At 43.5% G+C, this 27667-nt stretch overlaps 1 protein-coding gene across 1 annotated transcript; it reads right to left on the bottom strand.

Annotated features, from left to right (window-relative positions):
• Window positions 1–471: 471 nt before the first annotated feature.
• LOC127419448 (vasopressin V2 receptor-like) lies at window positions 472–27667 on the bottom strand. Its single transcript, XM_051660838.1, has 6 exons — window positions 26594–27667; window positions 21677–21922; window positions 16049–16195; window positions 14242–14353; window positions 13660–13788; window positions 472–3214 (listed from the first exon to the last, which is right to left on the bottom strand). Exons 1-6 carry the CDS (start codon window positions 26975–26977, stop codon window positions 3012–3014), a joined length of 1221 nt encoding a protein of 406 aa, XP_051516798.1. The 5' UTR covers window positions 26978–27667; the 3' UTR covers window positions 472–3011.

Raw genomic sequence — 27667 nt, 5'->3', positions numbered from 1 at the left:
TGTGTCTCTTGAGGCCAGGGGAGTGAGGGTTTTACACACCGCACAGCTATCAGCTATTCATTTTTGGGTGAACTATTCCTTTAAGCAGTGTGAGACAAGTAAGATGTGCAGTCACTGCTGTGCATCGCTCAGGACTGTAGCTATTGTTTAAAAAGATGTTCTTGAGAACTTTCTAGTAAACAAAGGCTTGAGCTTGTTATACAAATTTAAAGGGCAGCTGTATTGACATCTGACATCAACATGGCTGAACAGCCACATCATTCACTCACCCAATATGTCTTTCTTTAATCCGTGGAACACAAAAGGAGACGTTAGGCACAATGTTAGCCTCAGTCACTATTCATTTTCATTGCATCTTTTGGCCAGACAATGAAAGTGAATAATTACTGAGGCTGTCAGTCCCTAACATTTTACCTGACATCTCCTTTTGTGTTTAACAGAAGAAATAAAGTCACAGGGGTTTGAACCAACATGAGGGTGTGTAAATACACATATCGTTAATTGTTTGCCTTATGAAGATGATCACCACCAAAATAAAGAACCACAAAAAGTAAATAAGTATGAAAAATAATTTTTTACAATACCGATCATTTAGCTACTGCACATCATGTGTATGAAATATGTGGTAAATGAGCTAATGATTTTTCATACTGAATCTATATATCTCAGATAAAAAAAGCCACTAACTCTCAGTTCTCTCAGACTTTTCCCAGAGTCTGATCTCTATGCTAGTATCTACTAGTTTGCAGTTAAATAGATTACTAATTTGCTGTTAGACATATAATACTCAGAGAAATGGTACAGATGTCCCTAATTTCACAAGAACAATACTGAACATTAGCTTGTTTATTGAACAATTCCTTCATTTCTGTCAGGTGGGGAAAATAATACTCCATTTCTGATTGTATTTCCACCACATGAAACACTGAATACGCCTAACATTGAATATCAGACTGCATGAAATGGGAGTTAAACAGTGTAAGGCTTTTTAATAAATGTTTTGAATGCTTTAGATCCTAATTGTGTGCTTGTAAATTCGTGCTTTTTTAATCGAACAGTTGTTTGTCATGCGGGGCGTCACCTGTGCTGTTTCTATTAATAATTTGATGAGGTGGGATTAGCAAGCACAAGTGTGAGACTGATCTAAACCTTTCATGAGCCTACGCAAATGTACAACTGAATTGGTACCCCAAGAATCTGTGTTTTAAACATTAATGCCCATGGTACTTTTATTAATAAGGTGCTTAAGTTGCAGTTTAGACAACATTGTTTTTCTTAATCCTTCAACACGTTTTATTATATTCTAACATTTTGAATATTTTCTGTACAAATTAGTTACTCTGAAGCATGTGAATGGTCCCCTGATTGCAACGGTGAAACAATGAATCTTGTTTTGTTTTAAACACAAAAATCAAGCAAATATCAGAGGTAGAGTTAAAAGAGTTACAGATTTGTGGGTTAGAGTAAAAATGGCATGGTTAGTGTATACATATATTCTATGCATTCAGTATATAATTCGCTATCATTGCCTTCATCGTGTTTTCAGATTCAATGGGGTTATATACACAATGCAGAACTTTAAACTCCAGCTTTTGGAATTTTGCTACCTATAATATTAAGTTTGGGCATATTTATATTAATAATATATTGCTATTAATTTTGTGTTTAGTTGGTATTTACAGTACATTCCTTTGATCTGATTTATAATGCATTTAAATTTACTATTACCCTGTTTCTTCCTTCTGTGAAAGATTGTTTCTTACCCAAAGACTAACATTTTTTAGCACTGTACTGTCAGTATATGTGCTTAGTATTGGCTGTACTGAAATGCCAAACACAATTAGCAGCTTCTACACAATGTACATTATTGTAAAATGAAACCACTAAAATGACATTTAATGACACAGATGATGAGATTTAATGACATCCTGTACACTCAGCTTTATGTGTAACATTGTGATCAAATGGAGATTTCTGCCCACTGTACAACCTATCATTTGAAACTGCCAGGACTTCTAATGATTTAGTGTAATAGTCAGTATTCAGATACCTTAAACAATTCAATCCAATTCACAGTGTCTTCTACACTCTATTTATTTAAACTATGTGTACCGGGAAAACCCAGCAGTCTGTCTTTCTGACTTGAGTACGATTCTCTCCCAGTCTAGAGTGTGTACCCCCATAACTATGCTGCCAAAATGGTGGATCCACTCCTCAAATTTGACATCCTGATGTGCAGCATCTTGTTGCAGGTCTTCTGCAACTGTCCAAGGTGCATCCAGATAAACTTTTGTCCATTCTTCATGCATTGTTCACGTTTTTTTCTGTTCCCACTCATGTTTCCGCATATACTTTGTACTGTAAAGTCTGATATAATCTGGTGATGCTAATATTTGAGAACAATGAGAGTAATTAAAAGAAACATGTTGATGAATGGAGGTCTGCCAATCTTTTGCCTCCTAACCCATCCTCTTCCTCAGTATGATTCAGACAGTTACAGTATGGCCATTCCCACATCACTCTAGACTGATTTCATGTGACAGACTAAACTAAATGGACAGCTATCAGTGAAATCCACTGGTCTTGGCACTGTGATTTTGTTTAGTAACTGAATGCTTTTTTTAACAGTGTGGTGTCGATGTTGACATATAAGTACCTGCTGTTCAGATTGTGTAATCGCCATTTACATACCTGAATCTGGTAAAGACTTTTAATTCGTTGTGTTTGAGCCTGCACACTAGGACGTGTGGAAATTACCACCCTGCTGTAAAGACCAGCATTTCTGGTCACCAGCTTACGTTGTGTTTTGGGTGCTGGTCTCCCAACATGGGAAGCTAGTGTACTGGTGTCCCAACCAGGCTTTTAAACTAGCTTAACCAGCTTATATAAATACCATGCTGGTCAACCAGCTTCACCAGCTAGGTAGCATGTGTGTATTCTAGCCAACACATCAGTCAATGAAACTGCATTGGCCTTTGGCTGTGTGCTCTATGGTGGATTCTGGGAAGAGGTCAGTAGACAGAGTCCTTGGCGGTGGTGGATGTGTGAGTGGTGGTGGAGTCATCCGGTAGGGAACCTCGACGTGGTAACCCAATGTGGCAGTGCAGCAGAGTGACCAGTTCTCTGGACACACTGCTGGAGAAGGCGGTGTAAATCCACGGGTTAGTACAGGAGTTCAGACTGGCCAATAGCATCAGAATGGTGAAAGCTGCTCCTGCATGAGAGACAAAGGCAAACTTAAACTCAGGAATCAACAGAATACCAGAGAACCCAGCACGTATGGCTGTGTAATTGCACTGACTGTTCATCTTTATGTACTGTATATATAAAAAAAAATCATGGATGAGTTACATATCTAATTAACCCTTCAGGAACCTTATTTTATATAGCCCTATCACATTACATGCTCATTATATACTTCAGGGTATATGATGCTCATTCGGCAGAAGGAAATATATACATTCACACCAGTGTTAATTTAGCCAATGAAAGCTTTGCTTTGATGAAAAATATTTGTGAATATTGAGAACTTCTTTTTATGAGAAAAATGTGTTAACTATACGAAATCCACTTTTGATTATTCATCAAATCTATTTATTATTAAATGTTTACAATAGTTAAAGAAGGCAAAATGCCAGGAAAATGATTTAGTTGCAGGTAAATTACATCGCAATTTAACACCTTTTGCACTATATGCAGAATATTAGTCAAAACCAGTATATGGTGTGCAGTCATTACCATATTTGCAACAGTGCAGAATTTGCAATGTGTCTATGATAGATAATGCTTTAACTGCTAAAATTAAGGCAGCTGCATAGATTGAAGTTTACAGATCAATGTGACAGAATTAGTTGATGGACACATATTGCTTTCCTATAGCCAGTTTTAAGAGCAAAAAAGATCAATGTATTCATTGTGGAACAAAAATTAAGACTGTTCTCACTGAGCAATACATATTTGTCCTGTAAAACCGCACTCAGTGGCCACTTAATTAGTTAGGTCTACGCCCACCTAGGTGACCCCTAGAAAAGCCTGATTTCTTTCCAACATGGATTTAATACAGTGCTTGAAACAGTTGCTAGAGATTCTGGCCATAAAGGGTCAGCACGCCCTTGGTATGCAACAGTACTCAAGTAAAAAACTGGTTGGTATCAAAGGGCCATAATGTGCTCCAAGAACAACCTTGTTTTATGTCACATTTTTGCAAAATGATTTTTACGTGGCTTGTTACATGTATCGCAGCAATTTCCTGGTGAAGTAAACACTGAGGTGCTAAAAAACTACTTTTATTCCCTTTTAAAACAAATCACTAGTAAAACGTCAGATTATCACTTTAAACACTTTTCGCCCTGTTCCTCACACAATGGTAACTTATGACATCTAAACACTTTTATTATAGTGCATGACTTATGTTAAACATATTAATGGTTGCATTCAATGCTGTGTCAGTATCTGATGCTATGGAGGAGCTCTTTCCAGGAATGACGATCTCTGAAGGCCTTTACAATCATGGCAATCTATTGGCAGATGGCGCTTGGTGCTCCACACCCAATGCATGCGTCATCACACATATAAGCAAGAACACAATGCCATTTCATCAGGATTTCCTTCTTCAGGGTCGCGATTACATCTCGTGCTGTTGAGACTCAAATCTACGCTTTGCCCTTGAATCTGCACCTCTATAGCAAGTGGATTATTTTTCTACTTCCCTGTTGTGCACCAGCAGACATTGTGTATCCTTTATCAAGCTCATGTACAGTATGTGTGTTGTACACAATGGCTCACTACCCAAGTGCTAGTGTCAGGTTTTCCCTATCGAGGGTGTTTGTGTGCTCCCTCCTTCCTATCTTTCAATACGAAGTGGAGTGCTTTTGTACCCCTTTGGCAAGGAGTACAACATATGTGTGCAATCAGATGGTATAGGGTTCCAACAGCATCAGTTACTGACACAGTGTCAAAGTGACCGACTTGAAAGGGAACGCTCAGGTTTCAATTGTAACCCCAGTTCCCTGAAAGGAGCGAACAAGACGCTGCGTATGCTTAACACACTAATGATTTCTCACTGTATGGGACAGAGAGATGCACACTCTCCCCACACAGAAGGAAATCCTGACGAGATGGCTTTGTTCTCTCACTTATATGCGTAATGAAGTGCACATTGGGGGCAGAACGCCAAGTGCCATCTGCCAATAGTGTGATTGTAAAGGGATTCAGAGATCGTCACTCATGGGAGGAGCTCCCCATAGTGTCAGCTACTGACACAGCATCTCGTTCCCTTGTTTCAGGGAACTGGGGTTACAATAGTAACCTGGGCATTACTGATGCTGCCTTCAAGTGCACCTGGGAAGCTCATACCTCTGAGTTGGGCATTCGTTACAATGACATGTCATGCATTCAACTGGGAAACAAAATACGGAAGAAGCCAAACTTAATCAATTACGAAATGAATGACGGCAAAAGCAATTTATTCTGTTGTACCGGTGAATAAACATTAGAGAATAAACCTGCACCACTTATAAACAACATATATGATTTATTAATGCATGGTATCTAACATATTAATAATTAATTTGCTTAAAACAAACCGTGAAAGGTGAGTCATCAGTTTACTGTCATATAAAACAAATTAATATTATTGAAATAAATTACAGAAGTTGAAATAATTTTGCAAAATCATTACTTGTCATTACATGTTTCATGTTGACACGCTGCTTCCAACGTCCCAACTTAGAAGCTCGTGTTTCATCTAGAATTCTGAGTTTCCCACTCGTTAATACGACTTTGCGGGGTCATGCATGTGCTTGGAACTCATAATTACAATATTTCCGAATCCACTTGAAGGGCACATGAGATACTTTAACCACTCCATCTGGCACCAACAATCATTATATGTAAAAAGACACTTAGATCACATTTCTTCCCCATTCACATGTTTGGTTCGAACAGTAGGTGAACCTCTTAACCATGTCTGCATAGTTTTATGCAGACATGGTGCCACATTGCTGCCACATGGCTGATTAGATATTTGCATTAATGAGCAGGTGTACAGAAGAACCTAATAAAGTGGCCACTGAGTGTAGACTAAAGCCAAGAATTTGGGACATAAAAAGTGAAACTATATTGAAAACTAAATCAAAATGTATTACAATTTATCTGAATCACAATATTAAAAGATGTGCATTGAGTATCATATTTCCCAAAAGGTAATACTGTGGTGATTTTTCATAGTGCTTTGATAACCAGATGAGTCTCTGGTCAAACTGTGCAGAAAGTCCAGTATAATAAAAAGGTGTGAATATCAATGAGATTACCCAACACTCAGGCGGGTGTTTGACTGTTTATGTGTTAAGGGGAAAGGGAGGAGGTGGGAAAAAAGAGAGAGAGAGAGAGAAAGAACACGTTAACCTCCTATTGAGTTTAAGTCCAATCTTGCTTCAACTCCTCCCTGCAATTCAAGCAAACCTGAAGAACTTCAACTCATTCATGTGTTTTTAAATAGAGCTAGAACAAAACTCTGCTGGACATTGGATTTCTCAAATCAGGCACCTCTGTTTTGGGAAATTGGGAATATCATTGGGAATTTATTGCTTGTTCAGTTATCTACCATGACCACAAAGAGAGTGACAGTGTGTTTGATGAAATGCAAGAAAAGTGTTTGTGAAGCACTCAACAGAAATAAAACGAACAGTGGGAATATAAGAAGGCCACTTCATATATCACTTCACTATCATATTATTGCCTATGATAAAGTGCAATAGTGACTGCTCTTGTTTTTCAGATGCCTTGGTTCTGGAAGTATCTTTCCCATTCATTTACTTTTTTAAGGATTTCATAAAATTCTTAAATAAAGACATTCTAAGACATTAACTAAACCAGCCAGCTCAGGGATGAAGGTCCGTGTACAATACGTGTATCTTCCATTCATTCCATTTCCGTTTTGAAAAAAAAAAAAAAAACGGATAACGAAAAAACAGGCGTTTTCTTTTTTCATTTTTCTGCAAAAGTAAAAAAACAAACACAAATTGATTCATTTAAAAAAAAGTTGAATTCTAGCTATTTTTTGTTTCTCATTCTCCCATCTCAAAACTAAAACTGAAGAGAAGAAAAACGAAAAAAAAAAAAAAAAAAACTCCTATTTTTAATGTTGGCTTTAGAGTAGATAACTCTTCTCATCAACACTTACAAAAGTCACCAGCAGGGGAGGTAAAGATAAGAGACCTAATATATATTTTACATGGGGTAAGAGGATGTGACTATTCAGATGATAATAATAATAGTATAGTATATGGCATTTTGTGGAAAAACTATTGTTATTATGGTGATTGTAAGGGATATACAGTAAAGGGACTTTTTAAGGGGAAGGAAAGCCCTATTTGGACGTGCTTTACTGAATGCTGGCTGATACATTTGGACTGATGCATATATTTTTCAAGCATTTTATGCTGTCCAGCATTTATTTAGCCATGAAAAAGAATTTGTATGTTATTACTGCAGATGTCTGTAAGTTTACCATCGATATGCATGGGACTTAAGCGATGTCTGCTCTGCAGAAATCACAGAGATGGTTGTGTCCAGGGGCGTAGCAGTCATTTTAAAAGTGGGGGAGTCACATCTGTCAGTAGGACTCGCACAGACCCAACACTTATAGTGCAGTATTAATATATTACAGTATATATTAATATATAAGTATGATTTAAGTATTATAATAATATACAGTACTGTGCAAAAGTTTTTGGCACATAAGATGTTTAACAAAAACATTTGTCTTAAGATGGTTATTTATATCTTCAGCGTTAATGTGTCAATAGGTAATATACATTTTAGACTCCCAAACATTCCTTCTGCAAATAGAATAGAATAGAATAGAAGAACAGGGAGCCCTGCAACAGATGGCATGGCCCCCACAGAGACCCCCACTGAACATCGAGTCAGTCTGAGATTACATAAAGAGACAAAAGCAATTGAGACAGCCTAAATAGATAGAAAAACTTTGGTGAATTCTCCAAGAAGCTTGGAACATCCTATCTGCCAACAACCAAGAAAAACTGTGTCCAGGTGTACCTAGGAGAATTGGTGCTGTTTTGCAGGCAAAGTTGGCCCCACCAAATATTGATTTAGCATTTTTATGTTTACTGGACTTTGGATGTTGTTAATTGAAAAATGAAAACTAATTATGGCACTATTTTTAAAGAAATCCTCACTATGCAAAAAGTGCCTAAAACTTTTGCACAGTACTGTATATGTATTATTTACTTTTAATATTTGTAGTTCTTTAAAGATTCAAGTATTGCAATATAATTGCAGAATTTTGCAAAATTAGCTGCAAAAATAAAAGGGCATCTTGTGGAGCAATTGCTTGCTTTTTACACATGACAATAAAAGACTGAGCACAAGCTGGTCCTGAATGAATAATTTAATCAATAATGACTAATTGTGCATGTGCACAATTTTATTTTTTTCTCTGTGCTTGTGCATTGTGGGATTTAAATGTATCCAATTGGCTCAAGTGTTTTGACTATAATCACCAAAATTCGTTCAGATCCATTTAATGATTCAGTGACCATTTCTGGTGATGCCAGAAGGTGGTGACAAATGAGTGTCTCATGTGAAATAAAGATCTAGTAATCTGCTTAAATTGGCAAAAACAACCGATCAAACTATTACCTCACAAACATATTGTAAAAAGCATAATTTAATAAAGACTCATGCACTGATATAAACTCCACTTACAATGTGTGCTTAAAAGAAGGATTGTCCTTTGTTTTTTTCTGCAGTGCATTTCATGTAATGCTGCCAATCTAGAACAAAATATGCAGATAAATAACTCTCATTTGTGTGTTCCTCATCTCTAGATTAATAATTTAGGTCAACATCAATGCCGATAAAAAACATGGATAAATGAGCATTGTTGAAAGCAGCTTTGTAGAAACGAACAGAGCCGTGCTAATTAGACTGTCTGACTAACAGCCTATTACGTAAGGGTTGTTTCGGCTCATGAAACTCACCTGTGATTGGCTGGATAGTTGCTCAATCAGCCCAAAGTAACAAGATGCAAAGAATACTGTATATAAATCCACCATTTGGTCTCGGTATGGGTTTAGCTTGGAAAAGGGCAGGGGACAAAAATCACATTTTTAAATACTGTAGTGCTGGGGACATGGGGGACACGTCCCCCGAACTATTTAAAAAGGTGATTTTTGTCTCTGCTACGCCCTTGGATGCATCTACTCTTTTGCATTTACACACTGTCGCCACGTAACTGACCTATCAGAAAATGTATGACAGTGCTGATTAATTATTCAGGAAATATTAAACATGATCATATACTGTATCTAGGATTATTAGAAGAAATTGATTGCAATATCTGGCAAGATACAACAAAACTGGTGATATTAGCAAGCCTGAAATCCTATATTACACTCTTGAATAAAAAATATGGACAATCTGTTCACATTGTATTTGTCCCTCTTTCATGGCTAAATAAACACTCAACAGCATAAAATGCTTGAGAAAAACATGCATCAGTCCAAATGCAACAGCCAGATTTATCTGCAGTTTATCTGAAGTTAAGCACATTTGACAATTTCTGGTGTCTTTTCTTGGCCAACATCCACTTCAGACACTTGAAGAACTTAAGAAACAATGAAAGTTGGGTTCACAGGTTCAGACATTTTGGGAAATAACAGCTTACAGATGAGTTACAGATAATTGGATAATCGAATTTACAAAATCAGTATTAAGGTCATTTTTCTCAAATGTAATTTTCCGAATGCATAATGCGTTTTTTAAAAAGGGAAAAAAACTGTTTTAGTGAATGATTTACCAAGGCAAATAATTTGCTAAATAAAAAGAAATGTCTTCATTTTTTTACTTTTTTATTTCAAAACGAATATAGAATGTACAGAAAATACACTGATTGTGTAAGTTGCGGTTATTTGTTTTTCGTTTGAATATTAAAAAAACTAAAAAATCAATTATGCTTTGAATTTTGGTTTTTCATTTCAAAAGCAATAGGCAAAAATGGAAAAAATGGAAAAAAGTCTTATTTTTTGATTATTCGTTTTGTTTAAGAAAAAAAAGTAAGAAATTAGCTAATTTCTCATGTTTAATGCTCATGGATATAAAATGAATGTACAGTTTGAATATTTGATTTGCACATGTGGGTGGGTCTGAAATGCGATTGGTCAACCTGCACCGTCATCTGTCCTGCCTCAATCAAACCCATCAGAATAAGAGTTCAACACGATACAGCTCTACAGATGAATTGATCTCATTTTTAATTCAGAACATTAACATTCTTCCAAACATTAGACAGTTGCATATTTAACTCTGCTCTCATGCAGCCAAACAATGGATTTATCCGACAGCCCACCAACTGAATGCAGCAACATATATAATGATGTAGCTTGAATACAAGAAAACAGTGTTGTGCTGCAAATTACGAAAAATTAGTCTAAATGTATATAATACAGGTGAAGTGGGACACGCATGTTTTTGAACGTGACATTTCTTCATTTTCCTCTCTATAGTGTTCTGGAGATCTGCAAACTTGAATTTAGCTTGCCCAAGTTTAACGAGCTCTGCCGCTGCATTACGGTTCTGAGAAAGTATACTTAAAGCTAACAATTGTGTAGTGTATTGCCATTGCTGATTTGGCCTAATACCGGTGCTATAGATTTTGTGATTTTTGTTCTCACTTCTTTTTCCTGCTGACAACATGAATATTTTAGACAGACCCTATTAGACAGTATATGGATGGACACACTAACCATTAGCAATCAGTGTTCAAAGAATGAAACATGCCCCTATTGATCATGTCTGTTCTTCGCCGCCTAATGCGATGTGATCCCACATGTTTTATAAATTCCAGCTGTTTTTTCAGTGAGCAGAAAACAACTGAGCAAGTGCACAAAGTTTAAAAACAGCATTAACCAGTTAGCTATTAACTCGCTAATGGAAGTCTTGTTATTTATAATGTATTGAAATGTGCAAATTTGTGGTTATGTTTGGTCATTTACATCACATCATTTGTATAATAATCTTTTCTTATCGATTCAGTTCACTCGACATTGCAGTAAACTCTTTTGGGGAAATCCTTCTTCAATGACTGCCTCGCCACCGGCATCGGGTTCTTCGCCTCTGCAAGACACCTACCCGCTTCCCGCAGCATTCCGAGTTATTTATAATGTATAGAAATGTGCAAATTTGTGGTTATGTTTGGTCATTTACATCACATCATTTGTATAATAATCTTTTCTTATCGATTCAGTTCACTCGACATTGCAGTAAACTCTTTTGGGAAATCCTTCTCCGATGACCGCCTCGCCACCGGCATCGGGTTCTTCGCCTCTGCAAGACACCTACCCGCTTCCCGCAGCATTCCAGCAGGAGCTGCATCCTTTGAAATATATATATATATACTGTATATAATATTCTGTCCACGTGACGTAAAACACCTGATAAATAGCTGCTTGTGTGTACACGTCTTTTTAAAGATGTCGTATCGCAAGTATTCATCGCTCCATCAGAAAAAACATGACAGTGTTCGCTGCCTGGGCCGCACCCATGCCAAAGCAGCTCTCATGGGGACAGACTGCCCTCACTGTGAGGACATGAGTCTCCGGACGCTCCGCTCTAGGTTCACCCTCGTTTTGAGGGACGATTCCACCTCCCATGTCCTCCCAACAGCTTCCTCTGTGTTAAGACTTGAAGAACCACATGAGGAAGCACAGCAGGGCCGTGAGGTAGAGATGGAAGAATTCGAGGAGGATCTCGCACTGGTGCAAGCCCCCACGAGCCCCTCGATCTTCCCACGCAGCGACCTCGCCAGTGCAGTATGCACGTGATGACCTCCAGCCATCTATTTTGTCGTATTCAGTAGGTCTGACGGTGGTAAAGATGCCGTGTCCCTTGCAGCTTCAGACATGGGAGAATGGTCCATGGAAGATGTTGCAGCCCATCCCCCCAGCGAAGGTGAGGAAAGTGCACAGGCCACTGACAGAGAGCTTCTTCGCGTCCTTGCACAGGTGGTTGAGGAGCTCGGTCTCAGTGGTACCCTCCAGAGGAGCCGGTAAAATCTCGCCTGGACGAGTGATTCCCGGAAAACTGCACTATTCTTCCCGAAAGTCCATGAAGAGCTCACGAAGACCTGCCGCATTCCCTATTCGTCTCGCGTCCAGGTTGGAGCTGTGGTCCTCACAAAACTGGATCATGAGGAGGAAAAGGGATATGCTAAGCTTCCTCCTACTGAAGAGGCAGTTGAAGCTCATTCTCTGTCTGTCTACTGCTATGGGATGGAAACTCGGCCCACCCTTCCAAGCCGTGCCGACTGACATCCGCACTGGCTGGAAGAACGTATATGCTGGCGGGCCAGGCTGGCTCGGCACTCCATAGCATGCTGATGCTTCAAGTCTTCCAGACCAAGCTCCTCAAAGATATAGATGAGCAAGGCCTGAATCCTGACAGGTTCAAAGAGCTCCGCACTGCCACAGATTTGCCACTGTAAGCCACAAAGATTACCACGCAGGCCATCGGGAAAGCAATGAGTAATCTGGTGGTTTTGGACCAGCATATCTGGTTAATGCTCACAGAGATGCGTGATGCAGAAAAAGCCGCCCTGCTCAATACCCCTGTCTCGCCTGACAGCCTCTTCGTTAATGCCATGGAAGGCTTTTCAGAACGCTTCATTGCAGCGCAAAAGCAGCCACAAGCGATGAAGCACTTTTTGAGAAGTGTTTCCTCTCATCCACCCCACTCACACTCTGCTTCGAGCCAGCACCCGGCGAAAAACCCCACTCCTACCACCCCTGTGCTGCCATGAGCTGCCGGTGAGCCATCGATGTGACCATGTAAACCATGTCCCAAACGGAAGCCTCGCCTGCCTCAGTGTGAACCCTGCACCAAATGTAAAATGTTCTTACTGTGTGTTGTTTACCAATAAAGAATGTGTTCAAAACAAAAGAAAAGTGCTTGTTGTGACTGCACGAGACACTCATACATTTTCAAAGAGAGGATTCAGTTTCTCTTTACGTTTCTCACACCCCGCACACTATGCTCATCCGCTTCCCTATGGCGAGCGGCGCTTTATCTCCTGTAAAGAGCTGATCGATGCACCTGCTGTCTCACCGTGCAGACACTAAATAAGGCTGGGACACATTGCTACCATAGGTCATTAGATTAAATAAATCCACACATAGCTAGTCTAAATCACTAGTTAAATAATCTCTGGTCTTTCCTGACTAGTCTGCCAAGACCAATATCCTATCAATATGTCATGCCCATATTAACATGCTAAATCTTTCAGAGAGTTTTGATGATTGAACTAGATATTTTACTCTCTTATATCTCTCTTCAGAATTATGCGTAATTGCGTAATTCTTCACTGGCTATTTGGCTATTAAACATGATTCTTTAAAAATTACCTTGAAATCACATTGACTTAAACATATTGTTGCTTAACAATATCGGAGCTCATGCTAGGTCAGACTTGAAAAGTTTATACATTATCAGTTTCAAAAATTTCTGTGTAAAGAAAATAAATGGGATTAAGCTGTTGTGCTCTATATGCACCTGTTTACAAACACAGTCTACTTTTCTTAGCACCCAAGAAGCCCTAATTTGTGTAATATATGAATAATATCTGTTTGATTAAAATCTGACCTTGGTCTGGTGGGTTGGGGTCCCAGGCTGCCCATAACTGAACAATAAAGAAAGGAGACCAGCAGATGGTGTAGACCAGAACAATGACAAGAGTCATCCTCACCGTCTTAGACATGGCCTTGGTCACACCTGGGAGAGGAAGCGGGTGTGAGTACTCAGTGGGAAGGGGAAAGTCTGCAGCATCTGGAAGCACATCTGGCCACAGCTCAGAAGCTCCAGAGGTGTTTGATTGTCCAGCCAATGAAAAGGCAGCACAAGATCTTTCACACATGCTACTGGTTGTCAGTAATTGAGAATGGGAGGAGTCAGAGAGATAGCTGGGGGTGTTGACAGGAGTGGTGTTTTGCAGGTGAGGTGTGATGGAAGGGGAGGAGCTGTCTGATGATGGGAGGGGTCTAAAGCAAGGCTCGCAAATAGAGTTCCTGCAAGGCAAAGTCTTAGAGTAGTCATCATTTAAGCTTTGGAGGTCTGCAGGAGAGGAAGAGGGATGAGAAGGGCTGCAGAGAGCTTGGCTGAGAATGTTGTCACCATGGTGGTTGTGTCCACTCTGTCTGACTCTCTCTCTGCCCCTTCCCCTACTGCATCCGTCCCGTTGAGGAAAATGGAAGAAGACAGAGTTCCGCTTGAATTCTGCCATCACCACCCGCTCTGACTTCAGGTAGATATTGTCATGGATCTCTCTGAATATGCGAACCTGAGAAGAAAAGGATATACATAAAGCAATTTTCAAATAATGCTTCCAGCATTGTCATCATGTTGTACCTTGTGGTAGATCTAATTGTGGTAAATTTAATTCTCATAAAACATGCAAAATCGCTGACTCTTGCATAGTAGACAACAACCTGCTCATCTGGCTAGATTATTCTGGCTTTGTCCATGCTGTTTTTGACAACATGCTGTCATAAAGGCCTGTTCAAATACACAAAGGCTGATGCTGAGTCACAGGAATTTAAAAGAATACTCTGGCAGTTGCTAGAGCATCGGTCGGCAATCTATGGCACGTGTGCCAGCACTGGCACCAGAGGGGTAAGGCACGCCAGCAATGGCGAGTGAGGAGTAGATTATTTTATTTATATAAATTCCACACCTGCATTCCAATCTACATCTTGATGTAATCCTTCCTCATGATTACACAGCATGTTTTCATGAGCTGAACGGGAGGCTAAACAAAAAGTTCAAATGTAACGAGACTGCAGTAAACCCAACAGACTCATGCAGCGCATGCAAGCCATTCTCGCATCACGAGCCGGCAGCGCATCACTTTCGGTTAATCACGTGAGTAAACGTGCCCGCTTTGCATCGATCAGTCTGCGTGGCTGTCAGCCTACATTACATGTTTCTTTTGTTTCTTTTGTTTCTTTTTGCTTTCAGAACAACACGTGAAGTAATAAGGAACACACTACTATTAATCCTTGAGATTTCCAACCCAGCATACAGGTACATCCTCCTTAAACCATATTCACACTCAAAATTACATTAAACGATTAAAAGAGAAAAAATAAACCCACATCGTGGGATTCAAAAATCTTTTCAAGCCTATTCAAAATATAAATTAAACCTGGAAATAAAGTTTTAGGATTTTGCAGGTGTGATTCACCGAAAAGGGCTGAATAGTTGATCGGCTTGTGATGCGCGAATGGCTTGCACACGCAGCACGAGTCGCCTCACACTTTAATAGTGTTTAGCCTCCCATTCAGCTGATGAAAACACGCTGTGTGATCATGAGGAAGGATTACATCAAGATGTAGATTGGAATGCAGGTGCGGAAAACGTCATATAAATAAAATAGCCTGCTCCTTTCTCGCTGTTGCTTGTGTGCTAGTGATTACATGATTACAATGACATAATATAAGAAATATTTAAGATTCCACACAATTTCATGATCAGTAATCAAATAAGCAAATTTGTGACATTAACTGTTAACTGTTAACATTTTGTACAAAAGGACAGGTTTTCTTTTGTTAAAGTATTTAAGGTACTAAGGTATGCAGGATCATGACTATATCATAATCACTGGGTTTTTCACAAAATGTTCACTCAAACTGTTATGCTGATAATATCATTTGTAATGAAAAATAAACAATTAAATTAGAAAAATGCAAAATAGAAACATTTTCACAAGTGGACTCGGAAAATACTTCGGAAAATGTCGGCACAGCCATTGACCAGGAAAATAAAAAATGTCACTCCATGTCAAAAAGGTTGCCGATCCCTGTGCTAGCATTAGACAGAAATGCCTTGGTTTAACAATTGCCAAAACAGAAAAAGGCATTCTTTAGAGAAGCATTGTTAGAGAAGAGATGTCAAAGCCATGTATTTGATGTAAAAAATAAGAAATAAAACAAAAATGTGTGGGGAGTGAGAAGGAGAAAGAATGGGGTGGAGATACCTGACAGACAGTGATGATTAAGGCTGGCAATATGAACACAGCCACGGTCATCCAGGTGACATATGCTTTAAGGCCCCATGGCTCAGCAAAGTGGCCCCAGCATTCAAACTCCCCAGGGGCCACCTCTGACTGTGAAAAGATAAAAACCTATGTGCAGAGGAGAAAGTCAAGATGGTAAATGGTCTGCACTTATATAGCACCTTTTAACCTTAGCGGTTCTACAGAGCGCTTTACACTGTGTCTCATTCACCCACTCACACACACACACACACACACACACACACACACACTTACACACTAATGACAGCAGAGCTGCCATGTAAGGCAGCTAACCTGCCATTGGGAACAACCAGGGGTTCCCTATCTGTCACTCACTCGACGTTGTGTCGATGTAGTGACACTAGGGGTCACTCTTGGGAGCCCGAGACACCTCTGGTCTTTGATAAAAGGCCAATGAAAATTGGCAACTAGTATTTGCATGCCACTCCCCCGGACATACGGGTATAAAAGGAGCTGGTATGCAACCACTCATTCAGATTTTCTCTTCGGAGCTGAACGGTCATGCTCATTGAGCTGAATTTCTACTGTTCATTCACCTCTGCTGGATCTGACAGTGCATTTCAGCGGCTTCCCCCTCCTCTGCACTGGTGCACTGCAGAGAACGCCCCTGGGTGCTTTGGCAGAAAAAAGAGAGTATATTTTCTGAAAGAGTTTAATTCTCTAAAAGAGTATATTTCTCTAAAAGAGCGGCACACAAGGAACGTCTTTTTAAAGATGCGTCTTTTTAAAGATGCCTTTCCGATTGTGTGTTATTCCTGGTTGCGGCCGTTATCTCTCAACTTCGGATGGTCATGATCGCTGTCTTTCGTGTCTGGGCGCGACCCACACAGAGGTAGCATTCGTGGATGGTTCATGTTCTTACTGCGAGAACATGACCATGGCAACGTTGCGGTCATGGCTTGCTTTCGTAAGGCTTCCCACCTCGGTCCTTCTACCTACGGGTATGAGGCCAGCGCGGCCATCACTGGGGGCGATTTGGGGACCCCAATGGGATCGCCTCCGCTGGGTATCCCCCCGCAGACCTCCCAAACCCAGCACACTCATCTGCCCCGATCGGGCTTCTGGATGAGTCTGCCGGCTTGTCTCATGGCGAGTCTGGCCTCTTGTTCGGAGCCCGCGAAGATGATGAGCTCTCGAGCGCAGCATTGGAGAGTGGGCTTTTCCAGTCGGATGCAGAAGCCTCAGCTGGGCTCCCCCCCTCGGGGATGATTGCCCAGTCACAGGCTGATGCAGAGATGATGGACATGCTTTCCCGGGCGGCCGTGAGCGTCAGGCTAGAGTGGAACCCTCCGCTTTCCCCTGAACCCTCATGGCTCGATGATTGGTTCCTGGGCTCGCGGTGCCACTCAAAGCAGCCACGCCCCGCTCCAGTGCCTTTCTTCCCGGAAGTGCACGAGGAGCTGACGAAATCATGGGGGGCACCTTTTACTGCCCGGCCCCGATTCCTCAGTTCCCCCGCCCTCACTACCGTCGATGGCGGGGCGGCCAGGTGCTATACGGCGATTCCCCCGGTGGATAAGGCGCTCACGGTGCACCTATGCCCGCACAGCGCCGCCACCTGCCGCAGACGCCCAAAGCTCCTGTCCAATGGCGTCCCCCTGCTGTGACTGCACCGGCTCCACCGCAGCCTGCCCCTTCAGCCCGGCCCCAGCGTAGAGCCCACCGCAGGAAGCAGATGCCACCCGTCTCACAGTCGGCCACTAAGAACCCACGGAGGTCGTCAAAGCGCCCCTGAGACGGGCGACCCAGGGTCAAAGAAACCCACTCACCTGGAGCTGGTAAGAAGACCACTCCATCCCCCGGTGGAGGGCCGGGTGGAGAATCTTTTGATGCCTTTTTGTTTGATTTTGCCACATGCCCAAGTGGCTGCGGTACCCAACAGTTCAGCAAAAGGGCGGTTTCCTTCTTCCCTGGGTCACATACCCAGTGTGCACAGTCATCATCACAACTACCGTCCACGAGTTTTTCCTTGCAGGATTGGTGCTCCAGTGGTAGTCTTCCCGCCCCTGAGCACCCAGCTGTGGCACACAGCTGCCACCAATGTGACAGTATCCACGGGTTACGAGGACAGACCTCTTCCTCCCCCGTCCCAGGCTGTTCCGGGGGTGGTCACAAGGAGCCAGGTAAGTGCTTCGATGTCCCTAGACTCAGCACCTCGAGCTCCACCCCACCGCAAGGCCCCACCTGCCGGTACGTCTGACGACGTTGTCCACTTGGTCCCCCTTGCGCGGAACTTGGATGCGTGGCTTGCACTTTCCAATCCATCACAATGGCTGGACCAGACCGTCCGACTCGGCTACACGATTCAGTCTGCCATGTGCCCGCCTAGGTTCAGCGTTATCCACTTCACCTTGGTGAAGGACGAAAACGCTGCTACCTTGCGCGCGGAGATCGCTACCCTCCTACAGAAGGGCAAGATAGAGCCTGTCCCTCTGGCCGAGATGAAGAAGGGGTTTTACAGCCCCTGCTTCATCATACCGAAAAATGGCGGTGGGTTGCGGCCAATCTTGGACCTGCGAGTGCTGAACCGGGCTTTACACAGACTCCTGTTCAAGATACTGACGCAAAAAACGCATTCTGGCAAGCATCCAGCATCAAGATTGGTTCACGGCGGTAGACCTGAAGGACGCGTACTTCCACGTCTCGATCCTACCTCGACACAGACCCTTCCTGTGGTTTGCATTCGAGGGTCAGGTGTATCAGTACAAGGTCCTCCCTTTCGGCCTGTCCCTGTCTCCGTGTGTCTTCACAAAGGTCGCAGAGGCAGCCCTTGCCCCGTTAAGGGAAGTGGGCATTCGCATTCTCAACTATCTCGATGACTGGCTAATCCTAGCTCACTCTCGGGACATGTTGTGCGCACACAGGGCCTTGGTGCTCTCACACCTCAGCCGACTAGGGCTTTGGGTCAACTGGGAAAAGAGCAAGCTCCTCCCGGTTCAGAGCATCTCTTTCCTTGGTTTGGAGTTGGACTCAGTCTCTTTGACAGCGCGCCTCACGAACGAGCACGCCCAGTCAGTGCTGGCCTGTTTGAAGGGATTCAAACAGAAAACAGCGGTTCCACTGAAACTTTATCAGAGGCTCCTGGGGTATATGGCATCCTCAGCGGTAGCCACCCCGCTCGGGTTGATGCATATGAGACCGCTTCAGCACTGGCTTCAGACTCGAGTCCCGAGATGGGAACTGAGCCCCTAAAACTGGTCTCCAGGCACGTCGTGGTCACGACAGATGCCTCCAAAATGGGCTGGGGCACTGTTTGCAATGGGTACACAGCCACCGGCTTGTGGATGGGCCCGCGACTGCATCGGCACATCAACTGCCTAGAGTTGCGGTGGTTTCGGCCGTTGATCCAGTGCAAGCATGTGTTAGTTCGGACAGATAACACAGCAACGGTAGCATATGTCAATTGCCATGGCGGTCTGTGCTCTCATTGTATGTCACAACTCGCCCGCCATCTCCTCCTCCGGAGTCAGCAGCACTTGAAGTCATTGCAAGCCACTCACATCCCCAGCAACCTCAACACTACAGCGGACATGCTGTCACGGCAGGTTACCCTCAGGGGAGAGTGGAGACTCCACCCTCAGGTGGTCCAGCTGATTTGGAGTCGATTCGGACAGGCACAGGTGGACCTGTTCACCTCCCAAGAATCCTCCCACTGCCCGCTCTGGTACGCCCTGACCGAGGCCCCCTTCGGCATAGACGTGCTGGCACACAGCTGGCCCCCTGGCCTGTGCAAATATGTTTCCCCCAGTGAGCCTACTTGCACAGACCCTGTGCAAGGTCAGGGAGGACAAGGAGCAGGTCATCCTGGTAGCACCCTACTGGCCCACCCAGACGTGGTTTTCGGACCTCACGCTCCTTGCGAAAGCCCTCCCACCCGGTGAATTCCCCTGAGGAAGGACCTTCTTTCTCAGGGACGGGGCACCATCTGGCACCCACGACCAGACCTCTGGAATCTCCATGTCTGGCCCCTGGATGGGACACGGAAGACCTAAGCGGTCATCCACCCGTGGTGGTAGACACAATCACTCAGGCTAGGGCCCCCTCTACGAGGCGCCTGTATGCCTTTAAGTGGCATCTGTTCGCTAAGTGGTGTTCTTCCCGACGGGAAGACCCCAGAGATGCGCAGTCAGATCAGCACTTTCCTTCCTGCAGGAGAGGTTGGAAGGGCGGCTGTCCCCTTCCACCTTAGCAGCACACCACGATGCAGTCGATGGTAAGTCCTCAGGGAAGCACAACCTGATCATCAGGTTCCTGAGAGGCACCAAGAGTCCTGTTCTGGGGTAGGTCCTCTGAATGTGGCAGTTCCCTGTAAGGTAAACCCCATGCGATGTATATCTTCTGCTAATTCGTTTCCCTGTTGGCAAACTGCGTCTTCCTTGGGCAGAGCCCCCTCTGCCACAGTCTCCATGTTTGTAGTAACTCCTCCACCGTTGGGTAGGATCTACCTTGAAGACCCTCCACTTGGTCGTCAAGACCATGTGATGTATTTTTCCACTTAAATATCCCCCCTCTCTTTGGGTGAGGTGTGGTCTCCGTGGTGTCCTCCCCTTGGGAGGGACACCCCTCGACTAGACCTGGCGCCCCAGTTGGATAATCCCCCTTCTTTTTTAGGGAGTGGAAAAAAAGAAGGGGTAAAGAGGCCACGACTGGGTTAGCCTGTCTCTATCTTTTGGGTAGTCGACTTGTCCCCAAAGGGCCGTTCGACACTCATAACTATGTTGGGGGAGGTTACGTGTTGACCTGGTGTGCTGGCTACGAGGCACACAGTGGTCTGCCTGTCACACACCGCCAGTTCACGTAACACAGTTCTGCCAGTTGTGGCGTTTCGTATAGGGACCCCTAGTGTCACTACATCGCCACAACGTCGAGTGAGTGGCAGATAGGGAATGTCATGGTTACTTGCGTAACCTCCGTTCCCTGATGGAGGGAATGAGATGTTGTGTCCCTCCTGCCACAACGCTGAACTACCCGCTGAAATGGCCGGACCTTGTCTCGGCTCCTCAGCATAAAACCTGAATGAGTGGTTGCATACCAGCTCCTTTTATACCCGTATTTCTGAGGGAGTGGCATGCAAATACCACTCGCCAATTTTCATTGGCCTTTTATAAAAGACCAGAGGTGTCTCGGGCTCCCAAGAGTGACCCCTAGTGTCACTACATCGACACAACGTCTCATTCCCTCCATCAGGGAACGGAGGTTACTCAAGTAACCATGACGTTCAGTGTCTTGCCCAAGGACACTTTGGCATGTGGAGTCATGCGTGCCGGGAATCAAACTGCTAACCCTGTGATTAGTGGACAACCCACTCTACTACCTCACAGTCACAGCCGCCCCAAGACATTAAAATAGCTTTAAAAAGACAGAAAAGACCAGAAAGACTGGTTAACTGTTAACATAAATAATAAATCCATGACCATAAAGTCTAATCCTTTACCCAAACCATAAACCTAACCATGGTTTTAATAGGACAATCACTTTTCTTTACCACACAAGAAAAAAAAAACATTGGGGTTCTACCTGTCTGTCTGTTTGTCTGTCAGGGTGGGTCTCAGACCATTTGTTCCTCACCTGTGGTAAACTGAGCACCAAGGCTAGGCCCCATGCAACCATGATAGGGGTGTTCCAATGAGAGGGCGTGGTCCCTCGATATGCCTGCAACGGGCAGCAGATGGCATAATGGCGATCTACAGTCATGGCAACGATCATGTAGGAGGACGCAAACATTCCGACAATTTGCAAATACTTGACTGAGCGACAAAGAGCATCAGGGCCCTGAAACCGCTCAGTAATATCCCAGGCCAACTGTGGCAGCACCTGGGGGCAAAATAAAGAGATCTGATTATATTTCACCCTCACAATGCATTTTTCTTGTTAGTTTTGCACCATGTCCTAACCAGACGAGATGCAATAAGACTCCAGCAACAAGCAATTTCTCTGTCCACACTCAGAGCAAAACTGAGGTGCATCATGACACAATCACACACAGCCAATCAGAACATATTTAATGTTTAAAATACAGTTATGATGATCAGAATTTAGGAACTATGAGATTTCACCTGGCATAAAGCCACAGAATTAGAAACCAAGCAATTGACTAAATGTATATCGCTCATTGCTTGTCGCAGTTAGTAAGGACAACAACTCTGATTAACATGGAATTTATTTTATTTCTTGTTGCTTTATCATGTCACGTCTGTTGAGGACCATGGTTGGGAGGGTTACTTTTAAAATGTATTCTACTACAGTTTACAAAGTATAGGCTATGCTGCAAAATACAGTTTGTAACATTTAATTAAATTACTCAAGGTCAGTAACATAATGTAAATACTTTTTTTATCAATGTCAGATTTTTCCACTTGTTTTAACTATAAACAAGTGTATAAGATTTTTGCCGTACATCATTGCCCTGATATCAAAGGTCTTACTAGAGAGAAAAAAGTATGATCTAACATGGATTTTCCTGATAGAATTTATAATAAAATATAATTGCATCTGGTAACAGGTGCATGTTAGGGCTAGAAATAGCATTTTAGCTTAATATAAAGCTATATGTTCATGTGACAGTTTACACAAAATAAACTATTTCTGCTGCTCCCAACTCACTTCAAAACCCCACAGAGTGTATACTAATTCTTTTTCTAATCGTATGTGGATTCTGTTCAGAGAATGAGGCAGAACATACAGTATATTATGCAATCTTGAAAAATAAAGTCAAATGATACTTTTCGCTGAGGTTGCCCACCTTTTCATGATCTGTCTACTCGTATGAATGTAACGCATCATAAGAAAGTGTTTCACAACTGTTCAAATGCTCCTCCGATCGCATCATTTATAAGTATAAATGTTTTCCAATTGAATAGACCAAATATTCAATGAAACAAATTACAATAAATTGCGAAGTAATCTCTTCAGTAATCAAAATACTTTTCGAATGTAACTGTATTCTGATTGCCAACGATTTAGTGGAATACAGTTACTAAAATTCTGTATTTTAAATATGTAATCCCATTACATGTATTCTGTTACTCCCCAACCCTGTTTAGGACATGGTGTCACCTGTGATTCGCAAATTTGTCATGATACCGGTGTATTCATCTGGTTTGTTCTGTGTGTCTGTGTTTTCTTTCCCTCATGTTTCCCAGCTGCCACCTATCTGCCATGTTTTGTGTTGCCACAGCAACGCTGGTCATGCTGCTCATTCTGCTCATTTGTTGATTAGCGGTTGCTGTGTTTCATTCCCCCCCTGCCTATTTATAGTTTTCGTGTTTGAGTGTCGGCTCGCTCACCTCACTCTCTAACCTTGGTCTGTGTTCTGTTTATTGTTTTTCTACTCTCTGTGTGTTAGTATGGCTCGGTTGGTTGTCTTCCCAACATTGGAACCCACCCACTGCCTTCGTCAGTCTCTCCACCTGCCAGTTCCCACTGCTGGGGGTGTTCCATCGCTTCTCTCTCTCGCCCAGACTGCTCTTCAGCCATCTCCACTTCCACTGCCCTCACTGCTGTCTCTCTCGGATTTATCCTCCTCAGTCATTTATTCTGTGCCTCTGCTATAGGTAACAAAGTATTGTAACTGTTTCTCCGCATCTTGGGTCCTTCATAGTGCTCCGGTGACATTAAAATCAAGCCACCGACGGAACCAGCGGAGGAATCCAACTTCTGTTCGGCACTCACACAACAGGGTGCACTGCTGGGGCGTCAACAAGAACAAATCACCTCCACCAACCAGGTCCTGGAAGTAATGGCATCACAGTTGGCTGAGCTCATGTGATTCAACAGCTTCGCCCTTCCCCTGACACCGGTCCCTGCCCTCAGACTTCTGCTACTCCACAGGCAGTACCCCCCAACCCTGGATGAATGAAGCCCCAGTTAAACCCTCCAGCACCCTACTCTGGGGAGGATGGCCCATGTTGTTCATTTTTGTCGCAGTGCTCCATGTTCTTCTCTTTGCAACCCTCTTCCTTCCCATCAGATACTTCTAAGATTGCCTGTGATATCACTCTCCTGATGGGGAAGACCCGTGAGTGGGGTACCGGCATGTGGGACAATCATCACCTGTGCTGCACGTCCTTCCAAGCCTTCTCTGATGAGTTCCAAAGGTTTTCAACCACAGCACGCAGGGTAGAGACACCGCGAGAGCCCTCTCCGGATTAACCCAGGGTGATCCGTCCATTGTGGATTTTGCCATCGAGTTCCACACTCTTGCGGCGTCCTGTGGCTGGAACTACCAGGCTGGCGGACAGGATTCTTGATGAAATCTATGCCCTGAACCATCTGACACGCTACAACCTGGTGGATATGGCCATTCAAGTCGACAAGAGACTCAAACTCCATTGCTGCCGGAGACTTTCCTTCTTCTTGAGTCACCTTCCACTACTGTTGTGTTGGGACACCCCTGGCCGGTAATTCATAATCCCCATATTGACTGTTCATCCAATTCTGTTTTGGCCTGGAGTCCGTATTGTTTGTCTAATTGTCTTTCTTCTGCTGTTTCCCCTGTCGTGTCTTGTTCTGTGTCACAGGATGAGCCGGTGGATCTGACCGGGGTGCCGGTGGCATATCACAACCTGGGGCGGTGTTCAGTCGGTCCCGCGCTGGTTCCCTACCTCCTCGTCGCCCGTACCACTGTCCCATCAACTTGTTACCGGGCACTTCTCCGCAATGGGGCCATCTTTATTCACATTTGGTTCCTGAGAGGGAGGCCATGGATAGATACATCAATGAGTTTCTGGTGGCTGGCCTCATCCGTCATTCCTCTTCCCGGCAGGGGCGGGGTTCTTCTTTGTGGAGAAGAAAGATAGGTCGCATAGACCCTGCATAGATTATCGGGGGCTGAATGACGTCATGGTAAGGAATCGCTATCCTTAGCCATTGATGTCCTCAGCTTTCGAACTCTTGAACTCTCCAACTTTACAAAGTTGGACTTTGCTTGTTTTCTGGGGTTCACCCCCAGACTAATGGACAAGTGGAGAGGGCTAACCAGGATCTTGAAGGGACACTGAACTGTGTGGCCTCGTGAAATCCTTCACCTTGGAGTTCTCAGTTGGTCTGGGTCGAGTATGCCCACAACTTGTTGCCTCTGTCATCTATGGGGTTATCGCCATTCCAGTGCGGCCTGGGAAATCAACTGCCACTGTTCTAAGTGCAGGAACTTGATCCCATTGTCCCCTCTGCCCACACCTTCATTCAACAGAGCTGATGTACGTGGCGGCAGGCAAGAGAAGCCCTCCACAGGACTGGCGCGTGCCACAAACACCTTGTGGATCAACACCGGTCTAAACCCCCGGTTTACGTTTGTGGGCAGAGGGTATGGTTGTCCACAAAAGACATTCCACTTCAAATCTTCTCTCGTAAATTGGGGCCTAACTTCATTGGTCACTTCCCTATCACTAAGGTCCTTAGTCTGGTGACGGTCCTCCTCAAGTTTCCCACTTACCTAAAACATGTTCACTCCATGTTTCTAAGATTAAGCCTGATTTTCACTCTGACTTACATCCCGCTGCTCCCGTCCTACCTCCTCCCTACCTCGTCGATGGGGCTGTGGTGGAGGGGCAGAGGTTATCAATATTTGGTAGACTGGGAGGGCTATGGACCTGAGAAGAGATGCTGGATCCCGGCGCGGGACGTTCTGGACGGCACCCTAATAGATGAGTTCCATCGACTCCATGGTGACCCTCCTGGGGGCACCAGGAGGCGCCCTTGAGGGGGGGAGGGGGTAGGGGTACTGTCACGATACCAGCGTATTCATCTGGTTTGTTCTGTGTGTCTGTGTTTTCTTTCCCTCAAGTTTCCCAGCTGCCGCCTATCTGCCATGATTAGTGTTGCCACGGCAATGCTGGTCATGCCGCTCGTTTGTTGATTAGTGGCAGCTGTTTCATTCCCCCCTGCCTATTTATACCTCCTAGTGTGTCATGGTCTTTGCTCTGATTGTAGTTTGTGTTTGAGTGTCAGCTCGCTCACCTCACTCTCTAGCCTCTGTGTGTGTTCTGTTTATTATTTTTCTTCTCTCTGTGTGTTAGTACGGCTCCAGTTGGTTTATTGTCTCCCCGTCATCGGAATCCACTCTGCCTGTGCCTTCATCAGTCTCTCCCCCTTCTAGTTCCCATTGCCAGGGGTATTCCATTGCTTCTCTCTCTCACCCATACTGCTCTTCAGGCATTTCCTCTTCCACCGCTTTCACTGCAGTCTCTCTGACTTATTCTCCTCAGTCATTTATTCTGTGCTTCCGCTATTGTTAATAAAGTGTTGTAACTGTTCCTCCACATCTTGGGTCCTTTGTAGTGTTCCGGTGACAAAATTAACCAAGAGTTGATTGTAGATTTTGAGCGTAAGCAAAAGATGAGATACTGTGACTCCCACATGTATATTTCAATTTCATTTTAATAAATTTATAGTCACACTTTATGTTTCTACACAGGTCAAAAATCTCTTAACTGGCCCACTCATTTTGCTGCACTTATTATTGTGATTTCCTAAAGAGGCACTTACCTGAAAAAAGGCCACTACTAGGTCAGCCACACACAGATTGACCATGAAGAGGTGCATAGGTGCGTGATGTTTCTTCCTACGCAGCAGTACCCACAGCACGAAGATGTTACCCAGAGTTGTGAGGGCAAATACCAGCCCTAGCACCCCGATCTCTGCCTGGGCCAAGGTCTGGTCCCGCACTCGCGGAGGGACTACAGGCTGCATTGTGGACATTGTGGTGGAGAATGTGATATTCTCTGATGGGACCAGCCAGAGAAAAGCCCCTGGCCCCCCATAACTGCTGCTGAGATTGAAGAGGGGACTGGACAAGTGTGATACCCCTTCCATACCGAGAACAGAATGATTGGGCTGACCCAAATTTTCTTCCCAAGAGGCCATCATCATGCCTATGACCTACAAAGTGAAGGATAGACAGAGAGACATTAAGCAACACTGATCACTCACTGACTTTGATATATAAACTGGTGTAAGAAAGTCATAAATCATTTGAAATGACAATAAATTAATTGAAATTTGTTGGTCATTTTTGTAGCTCTCAAGAGTGCCTTAGTAAACGAATTAATGTCTACAATATCGTCTCAAATTAAATTGCAGTCTCAGCTTCTCTTTTTGGAGACATTATGCAGAAAGGCTCTTAAACCAGCCAATTAAATCATTGTGTTTTCAGCCAAAACATAAAGCAGTTAACTGCAAATGTACTCAAAAGACTGTTGTAGGGTAGCTTTGAGGTTTGGGAGAAAGAGGAGAGCAAAATAGTAGAAAGAGAGAGCACAAATATCTTGACTTTATTTGAAGACTGCTTTGAAAAGTGCCTTTAGATCTTTATATGTCTATCATTTTGTGACCTTTTTATGTATTTACTTAAAAGACAAATCTATCATAATTTTCTCTATAGCTCTCTCTCTCTCTCACCAACTTCACAATGTATCCTTCCTCTAATCTTTCCAATCATCTTTGTTTTCCCAACATATCCCACTTTCCCATAATCAAAAAACATCTGTTGCCCCTCTAAGATAACACTCTCTCCCAGTGAAACATCTAGAAATCACTTATAACTTTCCAATCTCTTTGTAT

This window comes from Myxocyprinus asiaticus, chromosome 28 (genome assembly GCF_019703515.2).
Source record: "Myxocyprinus asiaticus isolate MX2 ecotype Aquarium Trade chromosome 28, UBuf_Myxa_2, whole genome shotgun sequence".
In the NCBI taxonomy this organism is placed as follows: Eukaryota; Metazoa; Chordata; class Actinopteri; order Cypriniformes; family Catostomidae; genus Myxocyprinus; species Myxocyprinus asiaticus.
This window is presented reverse-complemented; position numbering and strand designations above follow the sequence as displayed.